General features: G+C 42.0%; 1 protein-coding gene across 1 annotated transcript in view; it reads right to left on the bottom strand.

The window, feature by feature from the left end:
* SUCLG2 (succinate-CoA ligase GDP-forming subunit beta) overlaps nt 1-12971 on the bottom strand; it is a 261168-nt gene that overhangs the window by 15782 nt on the left and 232415 nt on the right. The window contains exon 10 of the mRNA XM_080914238.1: nt 3661-3781. Coding sequence (XP_080770364.1) covers nt 3661-3781 — 121 coding nt within the window. The remainder of the gene's footprint in view (nt 1-3660; nt 3782-12971) is intronic.

Below are 12971 nucleotides of genomic sequence, written 5' to 3'. Positions count from 1 at the left end.
CTCTGGCCTGGTGCTCACTTAGTTTTGCTATGGGGTCTTTCTAGTTTGTATTTTCTCCAAATACTGCAGTTTGGTACTTATGCTCAGACTGCTGAGTAGAGTCAGAGCAAAATTCCCCATGTTTGCTGTGTTTACTGTGTGGTAACCATGCAGTTTGGGGAGGGTCTGGTCTTGGTTGAGCTGTTTGTCTCTTAGATATTGCACCTCTGTTGGGTTAGTGTGAGAGCCTATGTCTATTCAAGGATGTTGATCACACAAGATGCCAATTTGTTTAGCAGCAGTATAGAAAACCTGTTACAACCCCAGAAACACCAAATTCACCTGCTTCTTTCCTCTTGGTAAAAGGTTCTTGTGACAGGAGAGAGACCATCGAGTATACAAAGTACATTGGCAAAGGCCACCAGGAGCAGCCTCACCCCCATTTGTTAGGGGACACAGACAGTGTGTTCCAACAGTGTTTAAGTTTTCAGTGATGCAGTCTGGCCCCAGAACCACCACTGAGAAGACAGGAATAGGTCCCAGGATGGCGAAGCCTCCTTCATGCTTAGTGTACTGCTTATGCTGTTAGATTTTTACTTCATTTCCCGTGTCAACTTTTACATTTCTACTCATCCTCTTGATGTTTAAAGTTCTATGACCTGTGCATGGCATTTCTTAATAACTGACTTACTAATTAGAAACCACAGGCACAGACTTTAGAAGAAATATGATTGTCTAACAAGCTTAGAAATTTCAAAGCTTTTCTCTCTTATCTCAAACAGACTTCTAACACCAACATCAGAGACTGTTCAGGGAGATAATCTTGAGTCTTGCTTTGCATATTTTATATACATTGCTCCCAGGTATCATGGAGCAGCAACTACTCTGGAATACTAAGCACAGTGTGAAAATAAGACAAGGGCTGTTTTCAAGTTGTGTATGTATGTGTATATATGCTCATGTGTGCACAGATGCAAGTGTGTGTAGGTACATGTGCACGTGTGTGTGCTCACAGGTGGAGGCCAGTGGAACCCTTTGGCTGTGGTTCCTCAGGTCCTGTTGGTCTATTGAGATGGGATTTCTCATTGGCCTGGAATTCACAAGTTCGGCTGCAGTGGCTGCTCAGGGATTCTCCTGCCCTCACCTCCTTAGTGCTGGGATTATAATGTGCACTACAATACGTGGCTCTTTTAAAACATGTGAGTCCAGATGATCAAACTCAGGTCTGTGTGCACACTACGGTATCTCCCTTGCTCATTTTCAAGTTTGGAAGAAAAATTAAAAGGAAGTAATTTTTAGAAATGTACAAATAGTAACTGTACACACAACAACACTATGGGTCCAGTGAGGATTACTAAAAGAAAGCAAATCCACAGCAGGAAAACTTCTAATTATTTCCACGTGTCAGATACTAATGTGATATGATAAGAGAGACCTATTCCTGCCTCTGTTGGCTTTTACAACATGAGGGTCAGGGGTCTTTTTGAATCTAAAACCAGTTTGATATCAACATTTTAATCAGAATTTTAACCAATGCCAATGACCTCATTAACTCCCTGGCCAGCTTTCTGAACTGTAGTATCACTAATCATTGGCTTTTATTAGTTTCACCGAAATCAATTATGTCTCTGAACTCCTACAATGAGTTAATTCTGTGGAATGTTCTGCTGTCCACACTCAACGTTGCTGCTTGGAGCTTCTGCTACCTACTCCTCTCCGGAGTCAGTATTTCTATCAAGTCTTAGGCCACAAGGCAGGCAGGTTCAGGCAAGGGAAAGGCAATGTTGCAGAGAGAGAGAAGAGAAAAAGGACACTAAAATCAGGCTGCAGCTCTCTGGTCTCTCAATCAGAGATGAGATTGAGATATGGGATACATGGTGCTGTCAAACTACCCTCAGACTTCATCTCTAGAAGAACACCACCAGCACAGAGTGTGGGGAATCTGGGTGGGGCTGCTGAATTTTACAACCAGAATGCAATGACAACGTGATGGCTTTCAGAAGTTTTCATATTAAAATTCTTCTCAAACATGGGAAGGTTCTCTGTGCTAAACTGCCATGTGCTGGTAGTACAGTGAGACTGGGCTGGCACAGGTGAAGAGGCTGCCACGATCATCATGTGATGGTGGGTGAGGCTGCTGACATGAGGAAAGGAAGGCAAGGGCCACAATGAACGAGTGGTCACTGGAATCCCTTCGCACACTCCGTAACAACCATGTTTCAAGTGATGAAGAGTAAAAAAATTATTAATTTATTATGCCTCAGACCTTGAGCACTTTTTTGATGTCCTATTCAATCAAACAAGGTATTAGAAGGTACTTCTGCACCTGAGCAATGGGCTCAGCTGCTCAGTTAACTATGGTGGCTGTCTCTATGGAGAAGCGCTGCTACACCTAAGCATGGGCCTGAGTCATTCCTAATTCCATAAAACATTGTAACTACTTCAAAGACCAATCAACACACTGTGGCTATTCAGACTTGCATATGTGGTGAAGTGCATATGTTCCTCAAATATGTGTGAAGTGAACTTGTCCAGGATAACAACTGTTTTGTAATTGAAGATAAAATTATATCTTAAACTGAAAATCTTGAAAAGTTGCATCTGCCTCTATAAACCTGACAGCTTCCCAATACCTTAAAAGTTATTAGAGCATGAAGTGATGCAGCGTGCATGAGTGAAGTCAACTTAGTGTGAGACACACCAGGGGACTCTGCGAACTTTCCCAGTCATGTTCCTACCACACACCAGAGCACCTTCAGTCAAACTGGCTGAGAACTGTACTGTAGTACCAAGGAGGAAAGCGCATAGCTCCATGAGAAGCTGACTAAAATGGCGGGGTGTAGTGCTGTGCACCTGGAATCTTAGTACTTGGAAAGCTGAAGCTGGGGAATTTTGAATTCCAGATTAGACTGGGCCAAATAGCATGTTCAAGGCCAGCCTCATAGGCAGACCATATTTCAAACAAAACTAAAGTCAGAAAAGGCATTCCTTCCTGTGTGCAAAAATGTGTCTCTGCGGTTAGACATTCTTCATATATGTTGAGACAAAGTCTTATGGGAGTTAACAGAGAAGCACATTATGCTAAAAAAGCAAGGGAACTGAAAACAGTTACCAATCTATATAAAGATTTAAAAACTATGTTTACAAAGATAACACAAACACACACACACACACACACACACACACACACACACACACACACACACACTTATCATCTCCCTTGATCTTCAGTTTCTCTTCCCAGAGTATCAGTTTCTTATAGTCATCCAATCATAAAATACTATTTTCTTGACTTTTTTGAGAGAAACCAAATTCACTTTTTAATTTCCCTATAATGTTGCAATTTCGTATCTTATTTCTAGCTATTGTTAATTTCTTACTGTGCCTACTTTATACACTGATCCTACCATGTAATAAAAAAGAGATCGCATATTCTGGGTATTTGTACAATGGCCTCTAGAATATAAGAGCTTCAGCTGTGGAGACAGCCAGGCAAATCTGGGGAGTCCTAGGCCCATAGTGTCTGAGGGATTGCAACTGCATTTGCCTGCTGGAAGTTCAGGGGAGTCCTGCAACACTGCATCTGCAGCATCTTATTTAACTCAGTTTTCTGGAGCTTAGGAACCGTGGTCCAGAGCATGCTGGGAAGGGAAATGAATCCTGGAAACTCCTGTGACTCACCTTCAAGCCGGACGACAAGTGGCACCTTGAGCTCTAGCTCCCGGCAGGCTTTGGTGATTCCACTGGCAATGATGGCACAGTTGACGATCCCACCAAAGATATTGACAAGAATGGCTTCCACCTGAAATCCCAAACAGGAAGTGCTGTCAGCCAACAGCCTCAAACCAGCTAGTCAAATAACAGGGGTCCTTAAGTAAGGCTTCTTTATTTCTGTCAGTTTTTACACAGAGCAATAAATACTAAAAACAAACAAGACTGTCACAAAAATTCAGCTTTGGTAATGAATAAATAACAATATATCATTATTAACCCATATTACCATCTAGTCGCACGAACTAAGACCCCAACATGAATCCAATTTCTGTCCATTTCTCTACCGTATCCTGCTCTCTGGGTTTCTTAAATACTAATATATGGAACCGGTTTAAATTTTTTTTCACCAAATGAAATGTGTCATTTAAAAATTCATACATTTGAGAACTTCCCAGAATGCTTGGTGGGTGGTGGAGGAGCAGTGTCTGGCCAAGCTACGCTGGGCTACTATGCTCCTCCTTCCAATCTTGGGTGCCGGCCCACTCACCAGCAGTAAAAACTGGTGAAAGAAACCACTTACTATGATGTTCTGGGGGTCAAACCCAATGTCACCCAGAAAGAATTGAAAGAAGCATATAGAAAAATGGCCTCGAAGTAACCCCCTGATAAGAATCCAAATGGAGGTGAAAAGTTTGAACAGATTTCTCAAGCTTATGAAGCTCTTTCTGATTCAAAAAAGAAAAAAAGCAAATTATATGCTAAAGGAGTGGAACAGGCGATTAAAGGGGATGGAGTAGGTAGGGGGTTGAGCCCACCCCTGGTATCTTGGATATGTTCTTTGGAGGAGGACTGCACAGAGAAAGGAGAAGTAAAAATGTTGTGCATCAGTGCCTGTAGAAGACTTATAGTGTGGTTTGTGACAAATGTGAAGGCCCAGGTGGTAAGAAAGGAGTAGTACAGTACTGTCCCAACTGCTGGGGGATGGGTGAGCATCATCATTCATCAAGGATTCACCAGATTGGACCAAGAATAGTTCAGCAGGTTCCACATTTATAGGCACGTGGGGTAAAAAGAATATTGTACTTGTCTTAACTTGATAAATAGGTCTAAGAAAATCCTGTATAATTAACACAAAGAACAAGGTAATGAAAAGAATTCATTATTTAGATTAATAGATAACACCCACAGAAAAGAATTATTCATCAAGCTAAAGGCATCAAAATTCCAACAATGCAATGGCATAAAGCATACTGCACTGATTGCTAAGCATGTATCTATATGCTGCATGCCATTTTAGATCCTATGGGCCCCATATGATAAATTAACTATAGATGACAAAGGAGAAAAGAATAGACTACAGTTCTACAGCAACTAACTCTAGAGTGGCACTACTTAAAAATCTACTGGTTGTTCATCCCTGCTGGTTGCTGGGCTGCAACCGAGTTAAGCTATATAACTGCTCTTGAACATGGGTTCCTCATCTGTGAGCTGAGAGCAATAGTTGCTGGTCCATAGGCCTCTGAAGGGTATCAATGAGTTGATACATGTGCATACTTAGTAAGTTGTTCTCACAGTTTTTCCAGCATACAATGACACTACTGGACAGACTATCCAGGTTGTAGGAGCACGGTGACTAAACTTTAATAAAAAGGTAACAGCTTAGTAATAAAATAAATAAGCAGTATTGAGTCAATTAGGTACTGGGGGCTACTCCCATGAAGGAAACCTCCCATTTCCATTCACAGCAGGCTGCCTGGTAAGCAAAAGCCTGCTTTCTAATGGCAGCCATTAAATGCTGTTAGCATTGATGCTTAATAGAGCACTAATTTCCAAATAACTGTGGGATGGAGGGGAACTTGCCAGAACAATAGAAGAAAAAGCACTTGTATGCGGTTTCTCCTTCATGGGCAGAACTGTAGAGGCACACACTAGCATTTATGAGAAAAAACAGCATTCCAGTGAACACAGACTGGTACCAGTGACCTCTACAATGTAAGAACAAGTTCATGTGTCAGGGTCGCACTGAGTTATGGGGAGTCAGTATGCTTAATCTGAAACTACGTGATTGTTCTATAAGCTCACATGAGTTAAGGTGAATTTATCCAAACAGGCAGGAGTGGAGGGGTGAGAAAGACCTGATGTCTGTGACTGTGTGACAATTCTACTTAGTGGGTGAACACCCTGGAGTGAGCGTCAAACACAAGCTGTGAATGTCTCAGTGGGTGTCAGGTCCCATGAGCCTCACATACCAGTGTCTCACTGTGCTCAGCACGAGCCCAACCTTACACACAGGTTCTCCTTATAGATCATCCTTTATCTAAAAGGAAAGCAACACATTTAGCCAGTGTGCAACCCAAGGATCTTAAGGAGGAGGATGTAACCTGGACAGAGGCAGACATGGCACCAACTCATGGAAGCATGTCATGTCTGACATGGGAGGTAACCCGAGGCAATGCAGGATAATGTGGCCTGAATCAGGGCTGGGGCCAGGAGAGTGGATTCTCTAGCATATGCCTTCCAATTCCAGAGCTGAGTGACATGTAGGCTTGACAGTAGCTCCTTGGGAAGGTTTTCTATAGGAAAATCCACAGAAGACATACACAAGCTGCCTGACTTATGAGACTGGACCTGCTCAGGCCGCACGGTGTCCCATAGTTCCCTGGCAGAAAAGGTGCCTTCTGGGTGGTAGAGATCCTCCTCCAGGAGGCTGTTCAGCTCTCAGCTTCTTTCCCACTATAGAGTAATTTGCTGCAGTCATGCACTTTAATGGAAATCTGATTTAAGGTTTCACTCTGGGCCAATTTCTATAATTAACTACCGTAATCTGCAAGCTCAAACTGAGAATGAAATTAAGACAGTTTAAAAATGAAAGCCTTGTGACATCATTATTATTATTTAGCATTTATAAAGCATGTCACATTTTCAATGGGTGCTTCACAGATTCATTCATTTTACAACCACAAGCTGCTGTTCTAGATAATAGCAAAAGCAGCTTTTTAAGTTTTTACTGTCTGTTTTTGGCACCAAGAATTAAAACAAAAGCAAGAACAACAACCCTTTTCCTCTTGTAGGTCTCTGTAAATACTCAGAGCTGCTCCAAGCAGATTCTGAAGTGCTTAGAGTAACAGGCATTTCCAACATCTGGGTGAGACTCCTCAGAGTTGCTATTTACTGTTGCACAAAAGTAAAGATCATCTATGAAGGTGGTGAAGGTACCAGAGAACCCAGGTCCCCAGGTCCCAGACAGCTGCCTGTGCAGTGGAGTTGGGGACAACTACTGACAGCTGTTTAGGTGCTTGGGTCATCCAAACATCAGTTCTCAAATGTCTGTGTGTTTGAGCTTGCAAAACACACACTTGCCACAGATTACAGTTCATAATTGAAAGGATGAACTTCGAAAGTAAAAAAACTGCAGCCACTGCAATTTGTTAAGCTCTCAAATAAACAACAATAACAACAAAAAATACCAAACAACAAACACAAACCCCGACAATGAACCCCTTTGCTGCAGCGGAGGATTCTTATCCATTGAACTCATATACTCATGTCTGGAATGTTCTGGAAGTCCTACCAGATGTCCTATAGCTACTGCTCCAAAGAGCATGTCTTTAAATGCAAAGTGGTAATAACAGAATGTATGTACATATACAGTGGTGGAGAGCTGCAAGGCAGCTGTGAATTCAACCACCCATGAAATTTTGTTTTAGGATACACCCTCTGGAAAGTCATTCATGAAGGATGAACATACTAGTTTTCACAAGCAAAACTACTCTATTTACCAGAAGATGAAAGGCTTTTCAGGTATAATTTTCATCCTCAATTTATAGATAAGAAAACAGAAAGCAGTGAGGATCATTGAAGCTATACTTAATGACTAGCAAGCATTCTTTAGAGCTATCAAAATTATAAGGCCCTATGAGACATGTTCTTACTGGTAACACCAATTCAGCCATCGATATGGAAGGTACATAATACCCTGCTTTACAAATGAAAAAAACAAACCTGACACTCAAAGAGATAAGCACTGTGTGTCAGATTATGCAAACAGTATGTTGGGCTCAAAATCACACTTCTTTTTCTTTAGAAGTATCAGGAGTCTCTTTTATTAAATGCTTTTCATTGCTCAAAAGAGAGCAAGCTATCTAGTTAATAAACATTCCTGAGGGTCCACTCTGAGCTAGGTACTCCTTTAACCATGTAGATTGGCAGGAAAATAATTTAATCAGGCAAAAGTTGTTTTTATTTGTATCTGAAATTGTAAACTGCTAGGTTATGGAGGGGAGGAAACACCAATACCATGAGAACCAAGGGTATGACGTTAGAGTAGACAGGCCTCTCAGGGGCAGAGGCATTTAAGCTAGGGATACGGACAGTCAAGGAGAAACCGGTGGTCAAGAGCAGGGGAGGAGGTCCAGAAGTGGGTACATCTAGGTAAGGCTGAGGTACTGGAAGAATCACGCCTCTTACAAGGGATGAGAGCCTCCACTAGGTGCTGAAGAGTGGGAAATGAGAGGCTGCTTCTCCCCCACAGCATCAAACCATAAAGGCTCTTGGAGTTCACCATGAGATGAGCACTGAGAAGCCTGTGGATTTCAGGCATCTACTTAGACCTCACTGAGATCAGGCAGGAAACTCACATATATCCAGCATCCACAATACATTTATATTAAACTCACAGGACAAGATATTTTTTACTTCTTTTTATGGTCAAACTGAAGCAGGAAGAAATAAGGGAGGCCATACATTCATAGTAGCCACAGCTCAGACCAGTGTCTGTTCACATACACGTGCCACAAGCAGGAGCCAGCAATTTTAGGGCAGGCAGCTAGCAATTAGTCACGTTCTATTAAGGATGAAGCAGTAAAACTTCTGGGCTCAGTGAGCCCAGTTCTTTTACAAGAACACAACTTGGTCATTGGGACAAAAGTCAAGGGTACTGCATAAATGAAGACGTGTGGCTGCGTTCCAGTAAAGTTTAATAGAAACAAGCAGGGCTGGTTCAGCCTGTAAGCGAACTCCTGAGATAAGCATGATTTGTTTCAGTTCTCCTCACAGCCTTCTTCGCTGAACCCTCTGTTTCTGACAACACCCTTCAGTTTTTAAGGTGTCTGCGCTGCATTATTTCCTTGTTACCACTGGCAGCTGCAGGTACCCAGGCTGTCTAAGACCACAGCATAGGTTTATCCAATCCAACCTACTACTCTTTAAAAAGAAGCAAAGCAAGACCAGAACCAATGCTATGCCAGTCATGAATATTTGCTTTTCTTTATTCTTTTTCTCCCTGACCATTGCTGGAAGTGAACAAAGAGGAAGGTTCTGTGTGTTATGGCCATTTTGCAATGGCTGCTACAAATGACGAAGTACTATGCTGTGTTTAAAGATGACATAGCGGGATGGGGAGGCTCTGTTACCAGGCTGTATCCAAAATATGCAGTAGCAGGTTGGGGTTGGAGCATAGTGGGTAAAGTGCTTGCTGAGCAAGCATGTGGACCTGAGTTGGCATGGCAGCAATGCACCTGTAATCATGGTGCTGGAAGGTCAGAGTAAGGAGGAGCCCAGGGTCACCCAGCCTAGCTGGGACAGTAAGTTCTATTTTCAGTGAGAGAGCTGAAACAATTGAATGAGTAACTAAGATAGAGAGTAAAAGAAAATACAAAGATTGAGTTCTGGCCTTCACAAGTGTATGCACAGGTGAGGACAACTGCACATGTACATGTAAATACGTGCGTATATCAACAAATGGAATGCATACACACACACACACACACACACACACACACACACACACACACACACACACACACACGGGGGGGGGGTGGACGGAGGGAGGGAGGGAGGGAGGGAGGGGGGAGAGAGAAGTATACACCTGAAGCACAGAAAAGCAGCTGCTGCTTTCTATTTCTGCCCATTCCAATTTGCCGTGTTAATTTTGTGCCACTGCAGTGGGCATCAGGCTGATAAAACTCAAGCAAGCATGCTTATATTGGTTGAGATAAGGACCCTTTTTTAAACACAGAATTTAATTCTGAACACTGTTGCTCTTGTCTAAGCATCTGTTTTTTCTAGGACTGGATTCTCATTTTTGTTGATACTTTCCTGCTGAATTCTAATCATGTCTTCTAATCCATTGGCAGCCAATGAAGGAACATAAATGGTGAAGGAAATTAGATGCAGCTTAGATAATTGATGTTTGTATGCCCGGCTTTAATAAGAATACTGTGCTAAATTAGAGGGGAGTCTAAATGGATTCAGTCAATAAGGAAGTGATTCAGGTGAGGAATCCATCTCAGGCTTTGTTGTAATCTTACAAATAAGCAGACAGATCAGTTCAACTGGGACAGGATTTGCCTTTGCTGAAATTTGGGTGGGCAGGTCAGGTCTGCCCTGCAGCTTGTGGTTCATTCTCAGAGTTGGAACATGCAGTCACCTTCTGACACCACAGGGACCTGTTCCAGGACACCCCTTCCCAACCCTGCTGAAGGAGAAAGGCTGCAGATGTTGGAGTTCCTCCTGTGAAATGACACATTTGCATATCACCTCCCTGTGTCCTCCTCACTCTTTAAAGCATCTCTAGGTCATTTATAACACCAGATTCAATGCAAACACCAGGTAAACACTTGTTACACTCTATTATTTAAATGTAATGGCATGAAAAAGCATGTAAATATTTAGTCCTCATGTACTCTTTTCTAAAGATTTTCATCCTGAGGTGGGTTTTAATTTCTAGATGTGGATTCTCAATGTGGGCACTTTCTTTGAATTAAGGCATTCATGCACAAAATAACTGCAAAAGATCCCCCAAACAAAAGCAAATCCCCAAACACTGGTTTTTGAAAAACACCATCCCTATCTCCTTCTACTCTTTTGATTTCAGGAAAAAAGGAATTGTTGTAGTGTGCTCAGAGTACATCCTAAAACTATATCTTAACCTGAAAGAAAATGCCCTCATCATCCCCACCCACAACAAGCAGCCCTTTGGCACTGAAATCACCAATCAAAGTGAACACAACCATTCCAACCAACCTTTGTTAACATGAGCATGGCAGGGACCTCTGATGGGGAGAAGGAGCCAAGTTCCCATTCAGTCTGACTTCTGAGGACTCTGGAGGGAGCTAAAAAATAGGACTCACTTGCCCTCTACCTATTCTCCTTGGGAATTCTTTATTTCCTGGCTGACATCTTCCCATGAGAACTGATAACTTCTCATGGAGAGGATCACTGTAACCAAGTGTCTATCTCTTTGGTGCCAGGAGTAACCTGGCAAATACATGGGAACTTGGCTTCAAAGAAACAATTCAGTTCCCAGATGCAGGAAATGGAGTCAGTCTTCCTGCAGTCCCGTGCTTTCCCTGCTCTTTTCAGCTATCACTGGTGACCTTGTGGTTAGGCAGGATCCCCTATTCTGTTTTGGTCCCACTACCAGGTATCAAGGACATATTCCCAAGTTCCATTTTCTGGTGTCCAAATATTGCTTTTAACTTTTATTGTTTAATTAAAATTAAGATGTCTTTTATAATTTTTAAAAATAAAGCAATTACATTTCTCCCTTTCCTTCCTCCAAGTCCTCCCATAGCACCTCCCACCCTCTTTCAAATTTATGACCTATTTTATCACTAATTGTTGGATCCATATATATCTATACCTGTAAATTCCACAACACAGCCTATTTAGTCAGTATAATGCTACTTGCATGCATGTTCTTAGGGATGGCCATTTGGCACTGGACAGTCAGTTGATGTGCTCTTCACTGGGGAAGACCAAATGAGCTCTGGTTCTCCACAACCTAAAATGCTTGGTTCATTTGTAAAAGAATTTCCCAGAGTGTTTGGGAGTGCAGTGCCTGTTTAGAAACAGCTAAAGACAGTAATGATAGTGGAAAAGTAGGTCTTGGTCTTCACAATCTGGACTGTTGTTTGAGCTAGGAGAATCTGACAAGACTCTTCTGTGCAGACTGATGACCCTCTTCTGACACTCAGATTCATGCCTTTGATACTGTTTCATTTGTAATTATGACAAAGAAAACGAGAATGACAAAAATCTATCTTCTGAGAGAAAAGGAATACTCATGTTCAGGACAAAAGAGCAGAACAAATACCGAAGACACGGTGATCATACACCATAACTGTTTGGAAAGCTGCCCTGGTAGTGATGACAGGGCTGCATCCCAGCTCCACGAGGCCTGTTAACAATGGCTGTCTGAGGAGTACCAGAATAAAACGATTGATTGTATCCCATAGTTGTTCCCCTAGCTCTGAAGTTCCATAAACACCAACAGTCTCATTACTTATTTATGTTTAGGTGCATATAAACAAAATACATATGGCCTCCTAGCACTATGCAGCCTTCCAACACGAATGGTAGTGTAACAGGTAGAAAACAATGTGAATATTGCACCATGTAAATTCTAAACCCACATTTGCCCTGCCCAAAAGTTCATGTGCGTTCCTGCAAGTCTAAGTTTTTCAAAGTCTGTTCTGTCATACATTAGGCACAGGCTATATTCCCCAAACAAAATCATCTTTCGTCAAATGACCTGGCCTCTCGATCTGAGCAGTTCAATGAGCTCTCTGTGCTCTAACCTACATCACCCAATTTAATCACCTTTTGAAAGAGTTAATGGGTTGGAAAAAAAGTGTCCAAGACCTGGGGTATTTGTGTCTGTGGCACACAGACCTCAGCCTTATCTACAGAGATGCCCTTTCTACTTGTGTTAAATTTATGGTATCTAAAGAAAGCTTTCACTCAGGAACAGCAGCCATGAACACTCTGACCAGGCCAGCCTGGCATACAGCTGATGTCCAGTTGCCCGCAAACACAGAAGCCATAGCTGAGTCAACTATTTAGAGGATTTTCAAGGAGGAAATTTCTTTCAACCTAAGTATGTGGACTGGGCTTGGGTTAAAAGGAAAGAGATTTGAAGAACAATCCAGATGTGTTTCGTATCCATTAAAGAGTCATTTCTATATTCTTTTGAACTAGGATCAGAGCTAGAACCATGATTATAAAAACCACTTGGACATCCAGAATGCAAATGCCCAGGTCTGCCATATCTACTGTAAGAGCTAACAGCACATATAATTTGGCCACAGAGTCATCTAAACTTAAAAAGAAAAACAAAGACACACAACTTTTACCAACAAGTAAAAGCTTTTGTATAAAGGGATATACATGTAAGCCTCACTTAAGAAATTAACATTAAAATGGCATTTTAGTTAGCTTCCTATTGCTGAGATAAAACACAATGTTCAAACACAATTGGGAAGGAAAGGGTGTATTTC

This window comes from Micromys minutus (genome assembly GCF_963924665.1).
Source record: "Micromys minutus genome assembly, chromosome: 3".
In the NCBI taxonomy this organism is placed as follows: Eukaryota; Metazoa; Chordata; class Mammalia; order Rodentia; family Muridae; genus Micromys; species Micromys minutus.
This window is presented reverse-complemented; position numbering and strand designations above follow the sequence as displayed.